Genomic DNA, 23977 nt, shown 5'->3' with positions numbered 1-23977 from the left:
AAAAAAATGGCAACCCAGTCCAGTATTCTTGCCTGGGAAATCCAATGGACAAAGAGGCCTGGCCGCCTACAGTCCGTGGGGTCACAAAGAGTTGGACACAATTTAGTGACAGCAACAGCATCCCCTTCCGATCCCCTCCCATGACAGCCCTTTTAGCTTCTGCCTTTGTTTCCTGTTGCCTTCTGCTGAGGTAGCCTCGCCCCTTGTCATTCTTGGGTGAGTTGCATAAGGCTCTATCAAAATCATTTCCCTTGCAAATCCTACTCAGATGGTCTTCCATCTTCCTGGGAAATCTGAGGAGCAGGTTAGCAGCTATTAATAGTACTGGGGACTTCTTCAAAAGGAAGACAAAGATCCTTATTTTAACATCTGGTAATAAACAAAATTCCAATGTGGATAATGTCAAATTGTGAGGGGAGGTGTGTGGTGGTGGTGCAAACAGAGTGGTGGAATGCGGAGTGTAGAAAATTGTGTGGTGTGTGATATGGTACAAACAAATGCTTTGCAGTCGGATAGTGTAGTTTGGAATAGGGCTCTGACATTTATTTTTTGAATTTTTAAAAATTGTGGCAAAATACACGTAACTTAAAATGTATCATTTTAGCCATTTTTGGGTACAGTTGTGTGGTATTAAGCACATTCACATGGCCGTGCAATCATCATCACACCGCATATCCAGAATTTCCCATTGTCCCAAACAGAAACTCTGTATCCACGAACACTAATTCCCGTTCCCCAAGTCTGGCAAACCATTATTCTATTTTTCTGTAGGTATCTCATGTAAATGGAACCATATTCCATTCGTCCTTTTGTGTCTTCTGACATTTATTTTTGCATCTGTGCGTTAAAGCTAAATAATATGTACCTTGTGAGGACATCCGGTATGAGAAAATCACTTAGGATAGTCGTCCTTTCAGAGCTTGCCTTCGACAAACGTTTCTTTCATTTAACCGGATCTATTAAACTGGCAAAGACTCTGACCTGGGGCGCAGGAAAACTTGTGCACCTGCACTCTGATCCCTCTGGGGGGCAGGCGAGAACCTTGGGCTGACCCCGACTTGAGATCTCGCGAGACTGTCAAACGTGTGGTATGAGGCGTGGGAGGAAGGTTGTGTTCTCGCGAGAACTCTACCTTTGGGCCCCTGGCGTGTGTCTGGCCGGCGGCGGCTCGGGGAAGGTCTCTTCTGAACGTCCAGGGCGACACACGGAGGTGGTAAGAATCGGAGTGGCCAGCGGGGCGGGCGTGCCTCCTTCCGCTCTCACGCCGCGGGAGGGCCTGGGGCGTCGTGGCCGTTTCTCGGCCCGACGCGGGCTTGTCTGGGCCTGCTTTTGGAGGCCAGCCTCTCCCTCGACTTGCCTGCTCAGAGGGCGACCTTCCACCTGCCCGCCGGCGTGGGCTTGCCCTCCCTTCTCTGGCCCTCGACTCTCGGCCTGAGGGGTCACCTCTTCCTTCCTGCCCAGCCTGTCCTCCTTTCTCGGTCCTTGGACGCACTTGGCCCGGAACCACCAACGCCAGCCTGCCCTTCCGCCTTGCCCCCGGCCCCGGGAGTGACAGCTCCGAGTTTTTGCTCGCTCTCGCCGAAGTCTCTTGGCGCGAGGAGGGGCCTGTTTTCCCGAACGGTCCCAGAGTATATACATTCCTAGCCTGTTGGGTGGAAACAGACAGATTGTGGTTTTTTTCCGCCCTTTATCCGCCAACCCACCGTGATTTACGGTACAGTGCTTGTAATTCTCTCCAAAATCCTGAGAGGTAGCTCCCTTATCTCCTTTTTACATATGAGAAAAGCGAGGCTTGCTAGTCCGTTGCTTCACTCCACCAACAGTTGTTTAATTCAGCACCTGTATGTTCAGGGTGTTGAGGATATGACCCTGAAAAAAAATACGGGCATAGTCCTTATTTTCATGGAACTAAATAATTGGGGCAGGAACAACAATCGTGTGAAGAGGCTTACGTGCCACGTGGTGTAACATGGGGTGGTGAGATCAAGAATGGCAGAAGGCACAGAGTAATACTCGACCCCAGAGGCAGAGCTTTTTTCACCATACTGTTCTGTGTTCTCTAATCAGGGTGAGGTGCGCTGCACCGTAACTGTTTCCACTACCCACTTGGTGATGTTTATGGTTGTAGGGACTGTTGAGTTACTTCTGGATGGGGGTGGGGCAGGCACTCATCGGCGCCGCATTTCGGCGCTGGGGTACTAGCGTGACAGCCCTGAACTTCAGAGAACCTCGAGTCTTTGAGGAAGACTCACTCAAATGCTGCAGTGGAGTTGGGCGTGTGGTGCATGTACCTTGAGGCAAGTCCCTTGGTTTGCTCTTTGAAGGTTTGCTAGTTTGCAGATTTGTTAAGTGAGATGATATATGTAAAGTCTAGCAGGGTAACATATCTTACATTTTATTTCTTCCTCCTTTTCTAGTGTTCTTGGGTCCCTAGGGAAAATCCTCAAGTTTTATGATAATGTGTTTGTATTAAAATTAACTTCTCCAATTACTTTATTTTGGGCAAATAGGTATTTTAAAAGTAGAGAAGCATGGTGAGCCATGTAGGGAAAGGAAGATGTGATTCTCAAAGAGTGAGGAGATATCTTAAGAATTAGATCGGACTCCCTACCCCACCGCCATTTTATTTAAAGTCAGTTTAGCTGTGCCAGAACCTCAGGAGCCTCTGTAGGGGTTTCATAAAACTGCACAGGTGATTCTGATACAGATTCCTCTCCCACTAGCTTCTTGGCTAGAATTTTATGATAATTTCCCTCTCAGAGTAAGTGTTAGCATACTTGAAGGCATTCAGAGCAGTCATTGCTGTGACTGCTGAACTTCTAAATCTCAATCTCTGATTTCAAAGTTTTCTTATTTTCTTAGTTTTTGGTGACTCAGTGTCACAAATTTTCCTCTAGATGCCAAGTTTGCCATTGTGTCCCTAGGGAATATCACAGTATGTGTCAGTGTAGACAGTAAATATTTGTAGAATGAGTAAGAAAAATAACTTAAATGATCCGTTCAGCATCCATTGTGTGGTTAGAGAACACAGGCTCAGATCTTGGATTAAATCTTGGTTCTTTTACTTGGAAGCCTGTGACTGTAGGTAATACATCTAAACTTGTCAAGCCTTAGTTTCCCTGTTTTAAAAATTGTATTTGTAATATGTAGGTACCTTAAAGTTTTCTGAGGACTAAATGAGACGATGTGTTAAAAAAAAAAGTCTTGCTTCATAGATATATTAAATACTTCCTGAATCCATTCCTCCAGCAACTGTTTACTGAGCACCTCTGTGTAACAGTGAACAGAAAGACAGCCTCTGTCTGTGGGGAATGTACCTTCTAGTGTGTTTTCTGAAGTGGGATCAGAAAATACATGGTTTCTCCATGTCAGATTGTGATAAATACTATGGCGATAATGTTAAAATATATGAAGGGGAAGCGTGTGGAAGGAAGACTTATTTTATATAGGATAATAAGGAAGATGACACCAGGAAGAGGAGCAGGCACAGATATCTGGAGGAAAATGCAAGTGCCCTGAGGCATTCCTGGTATGCTGGAGGAGCAGCAAAGAGGCCATTGTGGCAGGGCTGAGTGGGCTACGAGCAGGGGAGTAGTGGGCAGCAGTAATGAGGTTTCTGCAGGAATGCTGGAGACTGAGGAGGGTAACTTATTTAACTGATGAACTACCAAAAATGTCTTCCTTTATTAGCATAGCCATTCTCTTATCAGAAGTAATCAGAAACTATTCTAAATTCTGTATCATATATTAATTACATGTATTAATGTGTTACTTTATAATAATGTATTACATGTATACCATACACATATTAATGATTACATGTATTAATCTCTGACTCTTTCCAAAAAAGTATCCCCAGTCTCAGAGAATCAAGACGTGTTTCTGTGAAGGATACACAGTGGCATGTGCTGCCAGATCAGAGCGCATGTTCTGAGTGTTACTGAAATCAGTGAATTCAGTGTCTCTGTGTATGTACCAGTTAGCTTGCCAGTCTTAAGCGATTGTTAAAAGGGACCAACCAGTATGTAAGTACGGGATTAAGTTCAGTTTCCTGAAGGAACTGTAGATTGCTGTGGCAGTCTCATTACTCTTTTTGCTGCACTTTGGCCCTCTTAAGATTTTGCTATCAGGTTTTAGTTTGGCTTTGTTTTCAATATAGGTGTGTCTAAGCACATTGTTGCACGTAGAAGACGCGAGCAGTGCAGACGGCCCGAGCTGGTGAGGCGCCAGGCTGGCCACTTCTGCTGAACTGTTTTAGTAGTGTTTCTGCGCTTATCAGGTAGAGGAGCAGCCATATGGTCCTTCTCAGCTTGTCTTCTCTGCTTGCTAAATCCTACATTACAGTCATAATTTGTGAACTTCCCACCTAGTCTACCATTACCTGAAATCCTGGCATGTCGTCCTTACTCTTTGAATTAGATAGATTCACTGGCAAGTCAACAAAAGGTTATCTTGAGGGTCCCTTTAAAACAACAACAACAACAGACTTGTGGCGTGAATGCTTCATCTGACTCTCTGAGCCATCCCTGATTCTCTTGTCATCCCTGATTTTACTTGGCTTGATGATGCAATGAAATCAAGATTCTCTGTTTTGAGGCTGAGGGTATGTTTGGGGCTAAATATTCCTTTTAGCTAGCGTTGTCTTGAGTCCTCTAGAAACATGACAGCTTGGTTCAGTGAAGGAATGGATAACTGGCAAAGTAGGTTACAAAGTTTTTGCTTGTCAGTTGGTCATAGACAGGAAGTTAAGTCTTTTAATACTTGAACAATTATAGATTTGATAAAATGATCTTGGGTATCTTTTGAGTTTTAATTTGGCATTATTTCTAGACCTCTAGGCTTCAGAGGAGGGAAAATATTTTATCATTTGCTTGTCTCTGTCAGGAAAACCACAAGATACTTACCATATAAAATTAGGGATAAATTATATTATTACTGTGATGATAGATAAATAACATCTTTTCCTATATTATGGCAAGAAGTTTCAAGTTGAAGATAGGGGACAGCCCTAGTTCTGAAAGCTTACCAAACTTCTGTGACGTAGGCTGGAATTTCTGTGGTACTGTAAAATCAGAGAGAAAAAAAAAACCCAGAGATGGCTGTAAACACAGTTACTGCTTCCCCTTTAACTCACACATCAGCTCGTGCTTGTGAATCTGTATAGTTGGGCTTTGATGGTTCTGGCATTAGGAAAGGCACTTTATATCAGAGCCTAGCATAAAATCATAGTTTCAGTAGCAATATCCTTGCCAGTTTTGTCTTGTTTGAAAGAAAACAGAAAGTAACAGTTATGGTAGAAACATTTCCACTTCTGAAAAACCTTTCTGAATGGGACATCAAGTTGACTACTTACGTTTAAAGCAGAACTGTACCATACTTCCTGTGGCTGGTCTGAAATTGAGCATTCATTTCTCATGTAGTCATCCATCCATTTATCAAATATGTATTAAGCCTCTGTCGAGTTGAGGGTTAAAGCACTGCACGGCTCCAGGGACACCATTCTCTGTAGGTCAGTTCAGTAGAGCACGTGGAATATGAAGGGGGTTGGTAACGCTATGGTACTGATACCAGGCCAACAGTACATGGCCCCTGCTCTCAGGACCTCTCAGACCAAGGAGGCAGACATGCGACAGTAAGGACAACATGTGTTATAGGTGTCATACTGGAAAGTTACACGTTACACCGGGCTGACTCTATGTGTATGTCAGTGCTTCACTCGTGTCTGACTCTTTGCGACCCCATGGACTCCTCTGTCCATGGAATTCTCCAGGCAGGAATACTGGACTGGGTTGCCATTCCCTTCTCCAAGGGATCTTCCCAACCCAGAGATTGAACCTGGGTCTGCTGCATTGCAGGCGGTTCTTTACCGTCTGAGCCACCAGGGAAGCCTCTATAGGTTAAAACTATTGAGAAATGGGATGCTTGGTCAGAAAAGGCTTAATAGTGGTGACTATGCTTTTCTGACTTAAGTATAGTCAGAAAAGCAGACAGGTAGGGAGAAGGGAGGGGTCTGGCATTGCTGGCAGAGAGAGCTGGGAGAGCCAGACTGGACAAGATGAACCAGCCAGGTCTACGCATGAGAAACCGCTGTCCAGAAGATCACCGTGTGGGGGCTGCTCTGGGGAGACAGCAGGAGAGTCAGGCTGAAGTCAGAAGACTCAGAACTTTATTAGAGAAATTTGGACTTTATCCTGTAGGCAGGAGGGGAGCCATTGGACAGTTGTAGTTTATGCTCTTTAAATGAGACGATCTACTAATCTACTAGGAAATAGATGGTTCTCTTGTTGGGAGACAGTGAAGAAGTCTTGAAACAGAAGAGAGGTAAAATGTCTATGACTTTTTCCCCTTTAGAACCTAAACATTTCATAAATATGAAAGGGCAAATAACAAAGTTTAAGGGAGTAAAAAAGCTACCTGCAGTGTCTGAATGTGGAATTTGTTTAGATTTTTATGATTTTTTTCTCCCTCCAGTTTTTATATTTGTATACTCTTTAGTCACTTCATTATAGTAACAAGTAAAGCTGTCATAAACAGAATAATACTGACTCTCAGTAACTGTGCAGCTCAGTTCAAGTGAAGGAGAGCAGGCATTGGTCAGGATCTGGTAGAGAGGGCATAGAGACCACTGGTTATGTAGGTGGTGGTCAACAAATTTCCTATTGTATTCACATTGTAACTATTTTAGGGGCATATAAGAGAGATGAAAGTTCTTGACATTAGTCGTATTTTTACAGAGAATTGCTTCTTTCTAGCCATTGACTTAAAGTACACAGGGCTATCAAATTTTAACTTTCATCATTCAGAGGCATGTCTGGCTTTATTTGTATCTTCACAAAATATGCTATGCAATGAAGATATTTTGAATTAAGAGAGAAATTGTTTTCTCACTAATTTTGGTAGTGAATGACATGGGACCCCAGAAACTGTGCATCACAGATGAAGCAGGCACATCCATAGGTTCTGTTCATCTGAAATCTGAGGGATGCTTAATTGAGGTTCCTAGTCTTCAGTGTCCACTGGCCTTTGCTTTTTGTCAAGTGGTTTCACTTTACTCTTAACTGTTAAGAAAGTAGCTTCATATGCATAGATGAGTCAGTCAGTTCAGTTGCTCACTCCTGTCTGACTCTTTGCGACCCCATGGACTGCAGCATGCCAGGCTCCCCTGTCCATCACCAACTCCCGGAGCTTGCTCAGACTCATGTCCGTCGAGTTGGTGATGCCATTCAACCATCTCATCCTCTGTCGTCCCCTTCTCCTCCAGCCTTCAATCTTTCGCAGCATCAGGGTCTTTTCCAGTGAGTTAGTTCTTCACATCAGGTGACCAAAGTATTGGAGTTTCAGCTTCAGCATCAGTCCTTCCAATGAATATTCAGCACTGATTTCCTTTAGGATGGACTGGTTGGATCTCTTCTCCAACCCCACAGTTCAAAAGCATCAGTTATTCAGCGCTCAGCTTTCTTTATAGTCCAACTCTCACATCCATACATGACTGTTGGAAAAACCATAGCTTTGACTATAGACGGACCTTTGTTGGCAAAGTAATGTCTCTGCTTTTTAATATGCTGTCTAGGTTGGTCATAGCTGTTCTTCCAAGGAGCAAGCGTCTTTTAATTTCATGGCTGCAGTCACCATCTGCAGTGATTTTGGAGCCCAAGAAAATAAAGTCTGTCACTGTTTCCATTGTTTCCCCATCTATTTGCCATGAAATGATGGGACCGGATGCCATGATGTTAGTTTTTTGAATATTGAGTTTTAAGGCAACTTCTTCACTCCTCTTTCACTTTCATCAAAAGGCTCTTCAGTTCCTCTACACTTTCTGCCATAAGGGTGGTGTCATCTGAATATCTGAGGTTATTGATATTTCTCCCCGCAGTCTTGATTCCAGCTTGTGCTTCATCCAGCCTGGCATTTTGCATGATATACCCTGGATATAAGTTATACAGCCTGATGAGAATTAGTATTTTACAGTAAAAAAAAGTTGATTTAAAAGGTGTGACAAGGCTGTATAGAATTTTGTCTTTGGCCTGATTATGCAGGCTATAAGGATTATTTTCAGAGAAAAGGGCATCAAAGTAGAGTACCATGAGCATGATAGTCATCAGGCAAGTACTCATTGTGTGCCAGGTACTGTCCTAAGCATTTTTTATATACCAATTCATATAATTCTCATTGAGTTGACCCATTATTATTGTCCTCATTTTACAGATGGGGAAACTGAGGCATAGATTGGTTAAGTGACTTGCCTAAGGTTACACAACATCTAATGACAGGGCCAGGTTTTGTACCCAAATGGTGTAGCTCCAGAGTTCATTCTCTTAACTACTCCATGTCACTGTCTCTCCAGGTAGGGCTTTTATTTCACTACTGGATTCCCAGCACCTAGAATAGAGCTTGGCATCTGGTTGGTGCTCAGCCAGTTTGTTGAATGAAAAGCATCCATGAGCATTACATGCATAACTGGACTGAGGCCATGTGGGAGTGTGTTTGAGAGTCAGAGGGACACCGGGGTACAGGTAGAGCGGTATGTCACAGATGTGAGGAAATGTCAGAGCCTGAAACAACAGCCGAGACCTGAACCTCAGCTAGGCTGCCGGTGGTGATCTCAGAGGGAGTCACGAACCTCTGCCAGGAATTCTAGTAACAACTTCGGAAACCTTACTGACCCACTTTTGTTATTTCTTTGTAGTGATTAGCAGCAAAATCCTTAAAGACGTCTTGACGATTTGGGGTGTGGATCAGGGGGGACACAGAGGCTAAACGCAGGAGCAGGTGGGCCGCGGAAAGGCTGGAGAGGAGCCCCTGGTGTCCTCGAGGCTCTGCGGGCCGGCTTCGCCCGGAGTGGCCAGTGGCGGTGGCGCCCAAGCGACTCGGAACCAAGAGTCTTGAGGCAGACGGGGTGGGGGTGGGGCGTCCTCGGGCAGCGGGGGGACCTCGGGGGCCTCCCGAGTGGGCGGAGCCTCGGGTCCCGCGCCGCCAGCGCGTCTGGCAGCGCCCTGCGGGCGGGCGGGAGCGCGCACGTCGGTCGCGGGGCGGGGCGCTCTCCGCGGGCCCAGGGACCTTTCTCACCCCGGTCCCGGATAAAGCAGCGTCCTGCTTGCTGGGCAGCTCGCGCGCCGGGGCCTAGATTGAGAGGAGGTATGTCCAGCAGCCCAGGGCCGCGGCGGGAGCCCCCCGGATGGGCTCCCCTGGGTGGGCTGGGAATGGGCCCTGCTGTGCGCATGCGTACTGAGCGGTACCGGTACCTGCTCTGAAACAGAGTGAACGCGCGGCTGCGGCTTCCCGGGAGGACCAGACGCAGGCTGCTTCGGACAACTGTGCTCCTAGAAAGTGTTGGGGAGCCTGGAAAGTCGCATGTGTCACTGTTGCTTTTGAACTAGAAGTGCCGTACTTGGCATTAGATGGTGATGACTAATATTGTGGTTCGTTTTCAGTTATTGCTTCTGAAAGTTGATGTGCTGGGGTTGGTTGCTTATAGTTACATGTATAAAGGTAGATCTGAGTGCAGTAAGGTCTGAAGTGTTAAACGATCTTAAAATATGCTGTGAATTTAGTATTCCCTTATTTTGTGCGTTTCTTTAGGCGTTAACCTTTGCTTACATGCTTTAAAAAATTAACAGAATCATCCTGAATTTCAGAAACTGTGGGCTAGGATGAGATACGTATATATAACCTTTGAGTTAATGATTTGTGATTTAAAAAAAAAAACTTTAGTTTTAAAAACTGACGGAAGAGAGAACCCATTAAGAAATGTGTCAGGGTAAAATTGTATGTGGACTGTTAGTGTAATGTTTTTCTTGAAAATTTGTACAAATATTCTGATATATGCTGTCTCATCAGAGGTAACCAAATGGACCATTAGTATTCTAATTTAGCAATTCACAGAAGATAATAAGTACGTTATGGGTCTTTTAGCAATGATTTAGATGCTAGGAATATAAATGAAAAATGGACATTTTTTTTGGAGAGGAGAGCGATTTGGGAAGGAGTCAAACAGTGAGACCTGGAAGGCGCAGTTAGAAATGATACAAGCGTTCGTGTAGACAGAGGATGCAGAGTGATTGTGATAAGATGTGAGGTAAGATCCCAGGGCTCTTGCTCCTGTCTTTCATGCTTGGAAGTGTTTTGGTTATTCTGAGCCTGTCATGACATGCTGTTTATTTTTGTTAGCATTATCTAAGGAAGAAGATTAAGAAAAATTGGTTTTTTTGAGGATTATGAATGGACTGAGATTCTTAATGGCAGGTGTTCCAGTAGTAACCCGTTGGAATGTTGATTTTAACCTCCTGTTGGCAAATAAGAAGAATATATGGGTGATGCCCTAAAGGAAGAACAAACTGGTCAGGAGAGACTTCAGGACTTGACCCTAGGAACCCTAGTTCTAAACCCAAATCTTCATGTTACGGCTGTGGTGGCCCTTTAGATGGGTCATTTAAACTCTCTGGGTCTTTGTGGCATCATCAATGTAATGAGACTAGTCCATCACAGAGACGCCTAAGGTTTTTCTAACTTTAAATTGTGGTTAGTGTTGGTCACAAGAGGGTTATAGCTCTTTGGAAATTTTATGGTTAAACCATATGACTAGGACTTAGCTCATTTGCGGTTTAGTTGCTCAATTATTGTTCCCTGACCTTTGGATTTCATAACTAGATTTGTGCAGAGTATTGTGCAAATATGGCATATATAGTTTGTGGAACTCTTCTTTGAGGAAAGAAAATGAAAGTTGCTCAGTCGTATCTGACCCTTTGCGACCCCACAGACTATACAGTCCGTGGAATTCTCCAGGCCGAATACTGGAGTGGGTGGCCTTTCCCTTCTCCAGGGGATCTTCCCAACCCAGGGATGGAACCCAGGTCTCCCGCATTGCGCAGATTCTTTACCAGCTGAGCCACACGGGAAGCCCTTGAGGGAGTCTTCAGGGAGAAGGGGTGGGGTGGGGGCGGTTCTCTGGCAGTGGGAGGACCTAGTGGGCTGCCCGAGTGGGCGGAGCCTACTTTGAGGAAAGTCTGTTTTTCCTGGAGCTTTATTTATGTGAGGAACGTATGTATTTCTCCCTTGATGTCTCTCCTTCCCCAAAACCTTGAACAGAAATCCTAGAGGCAGGGACGTTTTAGAAAGCATTTAAACTTTTAACTTGTCTCAAACAAAAACACCCCACACATTTAAGGCAATACTTTTTTTTAAAAAGTCAATCCTCTTTTGAAGGTAGTAGGGCAGAAACGTGTGTGTAGACTTAGTATATTAATATATTAGAGGGTTTAGACCACTGAGTTTTTGCCATAAAAACAACTTACGTTTTGCTCTGTTATATAGTGAAAGAGTAGATGAGAGCTATATTTATTAAACAAGTACCACACCCTGACCACTAAGTCTCTGAGGTAGATATTGTTATCTTCACTTGTTAATTAGAACATTAGGTTCAAAAAGGGCAAACAGTTCAAGGTCATAACATTAATTGATGGCTAATTGATTCTGAGTCTGAGCTTTGTCACTTCAGAGCCTTTTCTAGTTTCGGTGCTTCTTTGTATAGTCCAAAGGTGGAGATTCTGTTGGAGAAGGCAATGGCACCCCACTCCAGTACTCTTGCCTGGAAAATCCCATGGACGGAGGAGCCTGATGGGCGACAGTCCCTGGGGTCGCTAAGAGTCGGACACGACTGAACGACTTCACTTTCACTTTTCAATTTTCATGTATTGGAGAAGGAAATGGCAACCCACTCCAGTGTTCTTGCCCGGAGAATCCCAGGGACAGGGGAGCCTGGTGGGCTGCCGTCTATGGGGTCACACAGAGTCGGACACGACTGAAGTGACTTAGCAGCAGCAGCAGGGATTCCGAAGGTCCCTATAACTCAGCTAAACCTAATTACAGAAGCAACCAAACGTTAAAAAGTGCAGTGTGCAGGGCTTGGGTTAAGTGCCTATAGGCAGGTATTCTCTGTTTATCTTTATTGCAGCACTTTGTATTAATAGCTACTGTTGTCTCCGTTTTTCTAGAGGAAATTGTGGCCCAGAGAAGTTAAGTAACTAGCTCATGGGTCTCAAGGTTGCAGATGTAACTGGAATTCCGGTTTCTCAGGCCTCAGAGTAATCTCTTCAACATCACACTTGCTACACTGGCTCTCCAACCTGAAACAAATAAGTTGTTGAAATTGACCGTATGGACTTAGAGAACTCATACAAGTGTCTTTGAATGAGACAGTTCAGGACTGGCTTCACCTTCTGTGGTTTGAATTCACCTGTGTGGTAGAGTTCCTGATTTCAGCTCTGAGGGTTTCCGCCTCACTGCAGTACAAGAGGACAAACTTGCACAGCTTCCTTCTTGGGATCTAGGCTATGGCAGCTGACCACCCCATGACTGCGCCACAGGAAGGAAGGAGGGTCAGAGCCAAGGGCAGCAGACGGACAGACATCCCTGGACTGGGTGTAAGGGAATGAAACAGGCTTGTAAAGACTCTTACTCTAACCAGGTGACTGTCTTAAAGGATAACTCTCGTTTTATTTTGGAAACAAGGTGGGTTAATATGTGGCGGAGAATCAGTTTTGTAACTTTGAAATCTCATCCTAATTTGTATCCATAGCTTATAAGGGGAAAATCCAATTTGTGTGTTTTTACTATATTCTATTCTTATTAGGCAGAGTGTAGTATTGTGATTGCTTTGAGAAGACCTACTTTTCTACAGTGTATGCATTTGAATTTGTTTCCCACATGATGTAGAGCTGTGGGGTTTTTTAACATTGTGAAGCAACATTTTAATTTGATGTTATTGCTTAAAATTTACACTGCTAGGCATTGTGGCATTCCACACAAATGGTGAGGAACTAAGAGTGGGAAATTAGGCACAGGTGAAAGTTGTTTAATATATTTGAAAGCTGAACATGCTTTGCATGTAACTTATGTGCAAAGTGAAGCAACTTGTGGTAATGAGGTGACATTCTGCTCTCCGAATATGAGCCAGCATTTTACCCGCATTTTGCAGGTTCCTACTGTGTGCTCTGAGCGTACACTAATGGGTGTGTTTAAAACAGGGCAGCTTACAGTGAGAATGAAGGTAGCAAAGTAGCTACAGCTGGTGTTTTAAGGGGTAAAAAAATCTCCAAGGGGATTCCTGTTGAATCCAGTTAATGAAGCCCTTCTGTTTTCAGAGATGATTATAGGGAACCAGACTGTGGCAACAAAATAGCAGGGGGAAGTTAGAAAATTTCCTGAATCTTTGTTATTTTTAGTAAATCTAGTTCCTGAACGTGAATCTCTTTTGCTGAGGTGGTCAGAAGTCAGCCTACTGAATTTCTTCCTCCCGTTGCCTTGTTTCTGAGGATGGGGAATCTCACTGCATTTGGCTCTTCTTAGGTTCCAGCTAGCTAGCCACCTGGCCCTAAACTTCAGCCTGAAGATGCAGCGTAGGCCAAGGTCCTTGCGTCTCACATGAATCGTCAGCCATTTGCAGGACTCTGCACTGGGTAGACTGCTGTTCCCCTGAAAGCTGGCCTGCTTCTCTGCAAAGGCCATTTCCTTCAGGATTGTTAGGAAATTTCTTTATATGTTGCCTCAAATATCTGCTATTAATCCTTCTCTACTCCTTTTGGGTCATTCTGAACAAGTCTAATTCTATTTGACAGTCTCCAAATATTCCAGATAGTAATCATGTTGTCCCAGAGACTTCTCTTATCTAAACAGCCTCTCTTCCTGGAGAAATTTTTCATGGTTTTGAGGCCCCTTTCTTTTTTTTTTTTCCCCTAAATGCTTGTTTCTGAAGTTTGTTATTCAGAGAGAAATTTCAAAATTAGTCTAATAAACGTGGAACAGATTAGTCCTGTGGCGAACGTTATGCTTTCGGTTAAATGTAGTCATACAGTAAGTAATTTTTTCCTTGAGATCCAGTGTACTGCTAACTCATATAAAGCTTGCTTTCAATTAAAATATCCATTCTTTTATAAATACTGTATCCTAATGCATATATGAAATTAAAAGACGCTTACTCCTTGGAAGGAAAGTTATGACCAACCTAGATAGCATATTGAAAAGCAGAGACATTACTTTGCCAAAAAAGGTTCATCTAGTCAAGGCTATGGTTTTTCCTGTGGTCATGTATGGATGTGAGAGTTGGACTGTGAAGAAGGCTGAGCGCTGAAGAATTGATGCTTTTGAACTGTGGTGTTGAGAGTCCCTTGGACTGCAAGGAGATCCAACCAGTCCATTCTGAAGGAGATCAGCCCTGGGATTTCTTTGGAAGGAATGATGCTAAAGCTGAAACTCCAGTACTCTGGCCACCTCATGCGAAGAGTTGACTCGTTGGAAAAGACTCTGATGCTGGGAGGGATTGGGGGCAAGAGGAGAAGGGGACGACAGAGGATGAGATGGCTGGATGGCATCACTGACTCGATGGACATGAGTCTGAGTGAACTCCAGGAGTTGGTGATGGACAGGGAGGCCTGGCGTGCTACGATTCATGGGGTCGCAAAGAGTGGGACACAACTGAGCGACTGATCTGATCTGATCTGATCTGAATGCATATATATGGAAATCTAGAAAAATGGTCCTGAAGAATTTATTTACAGGGCAACAGGGGAGAAACAGACGTAGAGAATAGACTTACGGACATGGGGAGAGGGGAGGAGAGGGGAGATGTATGGAAAGAGTAACATGGAAACTTACATTACTATATGTAAAATATATAGCCAACGGAAATTTGCTGTACGGCTCAGGAAATTCAAACAGGGTCTCTGTATCAACCTAGAGGAGTGGGATGGGGAAGGAAATGAGAGGGAGTTTCAGAAGGGAGGGGATATATGTATACCTGTGGCTGATTAATGTTGAGGTTTGACAGAAAAAATTCTGTAAAGCAATTGTCCTTCAAAAAAATTTTTTTAAAAATCTCCATTTTTTGAAAAACATTGTTTTCCATTTTGTCCTCCCCCATTCAAGTAAAAACAAAAGCTGCATTTTGTTTTACAAGATTTAACAGCTCTGTAGGGATTGTCTTGAAATCTGTTTTTGTCACAGCCCCATGTTATCTCCAGCTTTAATGTCTTCTGTGTTTTCATCCAGGCAATTAGAGAAAACTGTTGAGTAATTGGGGAAAACAGGGGCATACCTCTAAAAACTTAACAGACTGGTTTTAATCCATAATCCTTGAGTACTTTGTAAAACATAATTTTATGATTCAGTTGAGTTGTCCTGTTTCGCCCATGCTTACTTTGTCCACAAAGGTAGTATACAGCCTTGTCACAGGTCTTACTGTTGTCCAGATACATCATGTTTACAGCATTGCCTTGACGGGCCAGTTTAATAAAACTACCCAGGAAGGAAATAACTTTGGATTCTAAGTAAAAAAATTACTTGGAATCCATCTAAGCCCATGGATTCCCCGGGCTTAGTGAATCCATACTGGGCTACTGTGATCACTTCTTTTTCTCAATATTTAGAAACCATCTCTGATTTTAGATTTATCCAGGATAGATAGGGCAGGATGACAGTAGTGGTGGGGGGGAGGTGGTGTTGCGGCGGATAGACAAGTTATATTTATTAAGGGTATACTGAGTGCCAGGTCCTATGCTGGAAGTAATGTTAAGTAGTCATGAATAGTAACTGGGAGTTGGTTGGATAATCATTTGGGGGAATGATTGCAAGGTGTTTGGTTGTAATTATAGTGCAATTTGGATTTTTTTTCTTTTAAAGGAACAAGGTGCAGAATGAGTACCTCACAGGACCAGAGTGGCTGCTCCACTAGCAGAGAACCCCTTTTGAGGTGTTGCGATGCACGGAGGGACTTGGAGCTTGCTATTGGTGGAGTTCTCCGGGCTGAGCAGCAAATTAAAGACAACTTGCGAGAGGTGTGATGTATGCTTTTCTTTTCCCTTGTCTGAACTCTTAGCACAGGTCTAGTTAGAGCATAGCCAAGGGACTGGCTTCTCCAAACCAGAAAGTTTTTATCCCATGCCTTGCATCATCTGCCTGAAATGTTGGTGCCTTTGATTCCAAAGGGAAAATGGAGCAGATGTTAGAAGAATCTAGAAATTCTTATGCCACCTCACAGAATTCAGTTTAGCTTGCATTTTTGCTTGCTTCTCTGTGTGGTGGCTGTGCCGAGCACTGCCATCAACTTAAAGTAGCAAATGGATGAGCTCAGCTCACTGAACTGGTCAGTTGTGCTCCTGATGCACAAAGGATGGCATTCCCACATCCCCTGCTGTCTCTTAATTTGGTATTGGCGTGGCATGGTTCTGTAAGTGAGGTGTTGTTAAGAGCAAGCCAAGACAAAATCTGTTCTTTCTGTTGGCCTAATAGCATTCTGTTGGTGAGTTGGTAGACCAGGTATTACATGACTGAAATACTATTTTACTATACAGAAAATGGTGTTTTGAAATGTAGTTCCTTATATGGATTCTCGTGGATAATTTATAGCCATTAAGATTTTCTTCTGTAGGATTTTTATATTTATCCCCTTTTGCATCACTGTTTATACTTCCAGAAACATTTAGCTAATAATTTTACGTAAACTGTCTACCTTCATAGTCCTCTGGCTGCTGACACGTAGTGGTTCATCTCTTCATTAAATTGGCCTGCTGTAAATGTGTTGCTTATTCGTAGGGTGAGAAAAGGGATAAGGGCTAGTTAGTTACATTCTTGTCTTATTCACTGATGAATTTGTAAAACTATAGGTTTTCAAATTATGTGGAAAACATAGGGGAATCAGTATTACATGACATATCCTTGGATTTTCTTTTGACTTCTTTAGGACACCCAAAATAAACCTTATCCTCTTAGAAGGAGGGGTTTTGAGGGTTTTAGAGCTTAAAGATGCTTTTATGACTGAAAATCTTAAACTGGATCCATGGGGCTTTGATTGTTCCATGGGTGGGCTTTGGGACACTCAACCCTGAAATTATAGGCAAAATTTCAAGTGCATGCATTTTTCTGGGGAGATACTCCATACATGTCATCAGTGGATAATCAGAAGGATTTGTGACCCCCAGAAATTTAAGAACTGTACCATTCTGTGGGAAACACTGTTCTTTGGTGAAGCTAACATATTTATGTTTCCTAGGTCAAAGCCCAGATTCACAGCTGCATAAGTCGCCACCTGGAATGCCTTCGAAGCCGTGAGGTGTGGCTGTATGAACAGGTAGATCTCATCTATCAGCTTAAAGAGGAGACGCTTCAGCAGCAGGTCCAACAGCTCTACTGGGTAAGACGACTGCAAGGCCATAATATGCTTTCTGGTTTCCAGAGACTGTCTTTTCGGTAATGAAGCATTAATATAGACCAAATCAAGATCTAATCTCAAGTGTTATTTGCTGTTTGTTAACTTGGATGCACTTGGTGCTTTCGTATCATCGTGGCTCTGTGATTTCGTTTTTCTTCTAGTTACTGGGCCAGTTCAATTGTCTTATTCATCAGCTGGAGTGCACCCAAAACAAAGACCTAGCCAATCAAGTCTCAGCTTGCCTGGAGAGGTAAAGACTCTTTTTGTGTGTTTTGATTTTAGCTCTTTGACTTTGGTGTATTAAAAAGTCACTTTGTAACTCTTTGCATGACTTGGATTTAACTTAGTGTTAAACTTAATGTTCGTTTGATAATATCATCTTGCTTTAAATATTTAATATCATACTTGGTGGTACCTGGTTAAGTCATCTATCTTTGGTTGAGTTACTCAACCAAACTTCAAATAACTCACAATTTGGTTTTTATTTTGGATGAATTTGAAATAGGTATTTCTTTAAAATAGCCAGGTTTTGTTTACTTTTTTCTCCAGATTGGGCAGTCTGACCCTCAAACCTGAAGATTCAACTGCGTTACTCTTTGAAGCCGACATAACTGCCCTGCGGCAGGCAATCACCACATTTGGGTCTCTCAAGACCATTGTGAGTAATGTTCATCTCAGAGGGTTCATAGTGAGCTTCTCAGGTCTGTGGCCTGACACATGGTCTTAAAAATAGCACATTTTCACTATGAAAAGGGACTTTCTTGAGACTTTGGTAAGCTTTAGAAACTTAATGTTCTGATTGAATTTATAGAGCATTAGGCTGGTAGTGCTTGGAATGTGTTAATTGACTGATTGATTGTCTCTGAATTCATCTTTGTACCTCTTTAAATACCTTTGACTTATTTCTTAAGAAACTTATGGCTTGAGTGGTCTATATAGAGTCAAGTATCGTCTCATTTGGGTCTTGTTAATAGTTGTAATACTACCAGTTCTGGTGAAGGTTTCTTCTGTGAAGATAGTTATGTAGTAGATAGAGAATTCTCAGATTTTATAACTACTTCATAGGTCACTGAATTTAGTGTGAAGAATATTTATTCTAGTGAACTGTAACACTTTGCTTAGTACTTTTGAAATTTAGAGATTACAAGTTCACTTTTTTGGTATGAAAGCATAACATTAGTAAACACAACTAATTTGCTTTTTATCTTATAGCAAATTCCTGAGCACTTGATGGCTCATGCTAGTTCATCAAATATTGGGTCCTTCTTAGAGAAGAGAGGCTATATCCCATTGCCAGAGCAGGTAAAATGTCATTTTGTTTCTGGTAACTGAGTTTTTATTTGGCTTGTATTTCTTTGGGGTTTTGATTATATCACTTTTTTTTTTTTTTGGCTATCATTTATATGTAAAAAGGCACAATGGTAATAAATGAGTTTATACAATTAAATGCTTCCCTTGAGACAATGTCAGAAATTTAGAGGTTTTAGACGTGTTCAATTAGAAAGTAATTGTTATCAGTTAGTTCGTAAGAAATTATCATTAGCTCCATGATGGGGTTGGTTCTCTTAGGGATCCTTCTCTTTATCATTTCCTTCTGAAGGCAGTGCGGGAAGTGTGAATACAGGACCCTACTTCTCTTTATCATTTCCTTCTGAAGGCAGTGCGGGAAGTGTGAATACAGGACCCTACTTCTCTTTATCATTTCCTTCTGAAGGCAGTGCGGGAAGTGTGAATACAGGACCCTACTTCTCTTTATCATTTCCTTCTGAAGGCAGTGCGGGAAGTGTGAATACAGGACCTAAAAGTTTTGAGCTGAGAAGCTGGTTTCCAGCTGTACTCTTTGTTGTGTAATTGTGGAAATGGAGGCTTAGGGAAATCATTTGACTTGTGCAGGGTCAGCACCGAGCCAAGATTAAAGAGCTTGGGTCTCCTGTTTTTCTGGCACTTTCTGCTGCATTTGACATTGCCTTGTTAAGCAGCAAAGTATTATGTGATTAGCAGAAGTCAGCGTCCAGCACCACAGCTGCCCCTCTCAGTGAGTGGCTCCTTGGAAGTAAACCTGCCGTTGGTCACCAGGCTCCTTACCTACCCAGCACCAATCTCCAGGACTGGCTCAACCACAAGCAGACCTTGGAGAACAGTCAGGTGTGTTGCTGCCTCTACTGTTTCTGAGATAGATGACGTAATAGATGGGTTAGTTATTAACTGGTAGCATGTCTTTGGTTTGTAGCTCTAGTCTGGGAAACATGTATTTTAAGAATAACATTCTATTACAGTAGTGACACCTTTTCACTAGATGAAAAGCTTAGGAAACCACATAGAGAGACACAAGCTCACAGTCCCACACGCAGAAACTACCACTGTAACACTTTGTCTGTGCGCACATATACTGGCACGAATGTACTTGTGTCATTTAATTTCTTCCATAAAATCCCTCATAATATATACTATTTCATTGATTGGCTATAAACTTCACAGTTTTTCTGAATATAAATAAATTTCCTTTGCATGTCCAGGAGATAAATATTTATATGCATTCTTGATTAGTTCTTTAGGAACAAATTCTTAGAAATTGCGTTCCTAGATTATAGATCTGGAGACCCTTTAAGGCTTTCAATACATATTGTCAATTTGGGTTTCCAGAAAGTCCATACCAGTTTATATACCTTCTTCCCTAAACATCTCTAACAGTGGTAATCATTTACAAGTTTCTTTCTCTGAATTTAACACAAAAGAACAATTTTACTTTTTGAGTTTCTTAGGTTACTAAGGAGATTGAGTATTTTTCATGTTTATTAGCCAACTTTGATGACTTCTCTAATCATATCTATGACTCATTTTTGTCTTAATTCATAAATGCACATGTAGAAACTACTTGTCTCTTTTCTACAAGATATGGTATAAATGCTTTCTCCTAGTTTGCCTTTTTTTAACTGCAAAAAATTTGTTTTAATATAATTATGTATTTTAATATCTCAGAGAAATCCCATGTCTTTTGGCCATGTATACTTAAACTTACGAACATTTTGTAGTGTGGTAAATATAAGTAGAACTCTTATCATTGAATTTCAAGGAAGTCATAATATTCTAGCAAGTAATAATGTGTATTTCTTGTGTAGACCTCTGCTAGAGCCTGCAGTTTCTTGAATAAAGTCTGGGGCAACCTAAAGGGTTTGGAAAACTGGCTCCACAAGAGTCAGCAACAAGAAGTTTCTGAAAAACCAAGTTTCCAAAAGTCTAACAGCTATTCTACTACCAGTTCTTACTCCATGGAAACTGAAAAGGTTGGAGATCTAGAGCCTCTTGATCAAGATGAGATGGATCTTTCTGACTGGCTGGTAACTCCCCAGGAATCCCATAAGCTTGAGAAGCCTGAGAATGGCGGCTGTGAAACCACCAGTGAGAAGTTTAAGCTCTTATTCCAGGTGTTCCACGAGTCCTACAATGTGAATGATTGGCTTGTCAAGTCTGATTCTTGTACCTATTGTCAGGGTAACCAGCCCAAAGGTGTGGAGATTGAGAACCTGGGCAATCTGAAATGCCTGAACGACCACTTGGAGGCCAAGAAACCCTTGTCCACTCCCAGCCTGACTACTGAGGATTGGCTTGTCCAGAACCATCAAGACCCATATAAAGTAGAGGAGGTCTGCAAAGCCAATGAGCCCTGTACAAGTTTTGCAGAGTGTGTATGTGATGAAAATTGTGAGAAGGAAGCTCTGTGTAAATGGCTTCTGAAGAAAGAAGGAAAGGATAAAAATGGTATGCCTGTGGATCCAAAACCTGAACCTGGGAAACACAAGGATTCCCTGAACACGTGGCTCTCTCCGTCCGGAAGAGAGGCAGCAGAGCAAGCTCGGGCACCACAGGCGACGGCTGCTGGAGTTGCTGATTCCTTCCAAGTCATAAGGAGCAGTCCCTTGTCAGAGTGGCTCATGACCCCCTCACACAAAGAAGGATGTCCCAACAAGGAAGCGCCTCTTACAGAGGACAGGGCCAGCAAACAAAAGCTCACAAGCCCCTTGGCCACTGCCTGGTGTCCCTTTAACACAGCTGACTGGGTCTTGCCAGCAAAGACGACAGGAAATCTTAGCCAGTTATCCTCAGGAGAGGACAAGTGGCTACTTCGAAAGAAGGCCAAGGTGAGCCAAGACATTAAAAAAGCACCATTTGAAGTATATTCAATAGATTTCTTAATCCCAAACCTTGCAAATAAATAGATCAGATCCTTAACTATCTTAACTGTTAAGTACAGCCTAAGTATTAATTTTGGTGCCATGTTAGCAACGGAATGGAACATTTATGATTATTCATACTGAAGTTTGTGTGCATATTCTATACCCCAAATCCCCATCTGGCCTATTTTATTGCGATTTATGGGAATGATTAGGGGTAGAGAAAATAGTTGTCGCATTTGCTCTGTTACCAGAGTGCCCAACGTGCGCATCACTCTTTACAGACACTAGACTGTTTGGAAGATGAACTGTTGGTATCAGGCCTCCCAGCTGCCATGTAGCGACCCACCCTTTGTCTTGTTGCAGGGAGTATTGCTTAATTCGCCCCTACAGGAGGAACACAGCTTTCCCCCAGACCGTTATGGCCTCCCAGCAGTTTGTGATCTCTTTGCCTGTATGCAGCTTAAAGTTGATAAAGAAAAGTGGTTGTATCGAACTCCTCTACAGGTTGGTATACGTCACTAGTGCAAATATTACAATTTTAGCTGCTTATGATTTGTCTTATGTATGAATTCAGTTTGCTCACCGAACTGTATTTCTGTTAATGGTTTGTGTATTAGGTGAGGTGGGAAAAGAGAGATCATAGAAACTTCATGTTTCACATGAATTTGCTCCATGAAATAACTAGGACATACTTGAAAGTAACCTTTGCAGATGATGCAGCTGTCAGAATTTTTGGAGCCCGTATGGTCTCTAATAGCTTATTGAGAAATGAGACCTTTAAAGTGGGAAGACATTTGCTTTTAATTGTACAGTGAAGTGACTTTTTATGTGGACTTTTCTTTACAGATGTGAAGGAATCAAGTACTAGTCAAGCAAATTTTCTGCAGATTATCACAAATCCATGAGCTGAGTGACTGTGGCTTGCAAAATCATTGTCTCTGGGTCTGATGTAGTTCCTTTCCTCCCCAATTTCGAACTAGTGAAGAGAAATTAGTCATCAAACTATGAATTACTGTGTAAAAGAAAAAGGTGATTTGTTGATGCTGAGGTGATTCAGGTTCTTGCTTACAGAAGTATTAATTCACCCCTGTGCTAGAAATGCATCTTAGTGGGTAGGTCTTTCTCATAAGCCTCCATGGCTCCTTAGATTGGGTGGTTATTAGAAGTACATTAAAACACTGTAGTTTTAAAAGTGAAATAGTTCTATAATCAAAGTGTGTTGATGTATTCTAAAGCTAGTAAAATTACCTTTTGACTGGCAGTCTTTGGATGCTTCCCTTATTGTGGGTTTTCTTCGATTAATGGTGAATTCTTCTATTTAATTAATATACTATTGTATTTTACATTATACCCTTGCCAAGATAGTGGTTTTTTCTTACCAAAACACATATTGAAAGTCTTGGCAATTTTTGACATTTATCACAAAACATTTTAGCTTAGGTGCCAGATTCTACATTATTTTTCTTCTTTTGAAAGACATTCAGATTTTGCAAGATCTGTCTTTATTTCCTTCTCTAAATATTATGAAAGAACATCTCTTTCAGAAGGGCTCCATATTGCTTGAAGACTATATTGAGTAGTTCTAGCCTCTTCCAAAATATTCTGAAGAACTGCAGGCAGCGGAGCCCCAGTGCCGACTAATCAAAAAGCAAAGTATGTTGGAAATGTAGTACTTGAACTGTTCACTATCCTAAGTGTTACTGGTGCATCCTGTGTAAATGGAAGCTGACCTTGACACCTGGTGCTTTTAACTAGGCATAAATTAAACGTCCGCTCACTGCAAGACAGCATACCTATACCTCTAATAAGTGTAATGCAGTGACATTTTAGTGAATAGGAAGTTTTGAACACTTGTGCCTTGGGGTGTTTATTGAAGCTTTATGAAAACTATCGATGTTTCCTTAGTATCCTTAAAGTTATGTCCGTGCTTTAAAGTTTCTCTGTAGGAGAGAGGTGGTATTTATACCACATTTTAAAATTCTCTAAAATGAGACATCTTAGCTGCTTTCCAAACTATTAAGCCACTCAACTTGCCTGTTACTGGAAATACCTTTACAGTTTGTGATGTGGTAATCTAGACAGCCCGTTTGGGGAAACTTCAGTCCCAGTGTCGTTGCCATACAGCTTCACTAGAGTTCTTAACCACAGCTGAAAGGAGCCTATTTTTAGTTCTTCCAGATAGCATTTAGAACTTTAAAAGGTGGTGAGTAAAAACTTAAGCAGCTTTTCTATTATCCTAGGTTGCAGGAAACTTTGTAGTTGAGGTTTAACACGTTGTGTATCCCTAAATTAACATTAATCACTATGCTAATGAGTATGTAAACCATTCTTTTTCATTGATGCATTTTGTATCTCCCTCCATTCATTAAAAGCATAACAGCCATATAGTTGTCCTGTGTATTTGTAAAATACCTTGTCACAAAATTATATGAATGTGGTATCCTTGGGTTACAAGTACAGCTGAGAAACACTTGAACATAAAAAGTTCTTATATTCACTTAAAATAAAATGCTGTTTTATTACTCCTGAATTAGCAAATAGGTATGTTATTACTATCCGCTGTTGTCCACTGCTTTTCTGCCAAATTCCTAACCAGATGCGT

The 23977-nt window shown here is 42.1% G+C and overlaps 1 protein-coding gene across 6 annotated transcripts; it reads left to right on the top strand.

The window, feature by feature from the left end:
- The first annotated feature begins 1065 nt into the window (after window positions 1–1065).
- NCOA4 (nuclear receptor coactivator 4) lies at window positions 1066–23905 on the top strand. Of its 6 annotated transcripts, none has more exons than XM_019953769.2 (10): window positions 1066–1213; window positions 15673–15827; window positions 17042–17182; window positions 17362–17450; window positions 17750–17858; window positions 18413–18502; window positions 19202–19345; window positions 20320–21339; window positions 21739–21879; window positions 22222–23905. In XM_019953769.2, exons 2-10 carry the CDS (start codon window positions 15687–15689, stop codon window positions 22225–22227), a joined length of 1881 nt encoding a protein of 626 aa, XP_019809328.1. In that variant the 5' UTR covers window positions 1066–1213; window positions 15673–15686; the 3' UTR covers window positions 22228–23905. The 6 variants fall into 6 exon arrangements, with proteins under 6 accessions (XP_019809328.1, XP_019809326.1, XP_070638301.1 ...); XM_019953767.2 differs by having other exon boundaries at window positions 19199–19345; XM_019953768.2 differs by lacking the exon at window positions 1066–1213 and adding an exon at window positions 9000–9135 and having other exon boundaries at window positions 19199–19345.
- Window positions 23906–23977: the final 72 nt, after the last annotated feature.

This window comes from Bos indicus, chromosome 28, assembly GCF_029378745.1.
Source record: "Bos indicus isolate NIAB-ARS_2022 breed Sahiwal x Tharparkar chromosome 28, NIAB-ARS_B.indTharparkar_mat_pri_1.0, whole genome shotgun sequence".
NCBI lineage: Eukaryota > Metazoa > Chordata > Mammalia > Artiodactyla > Bovidae > Bos > Bos indicus.
This window is presented reverse-complemented; position numbering and strand designations above follow the sequence as displayed.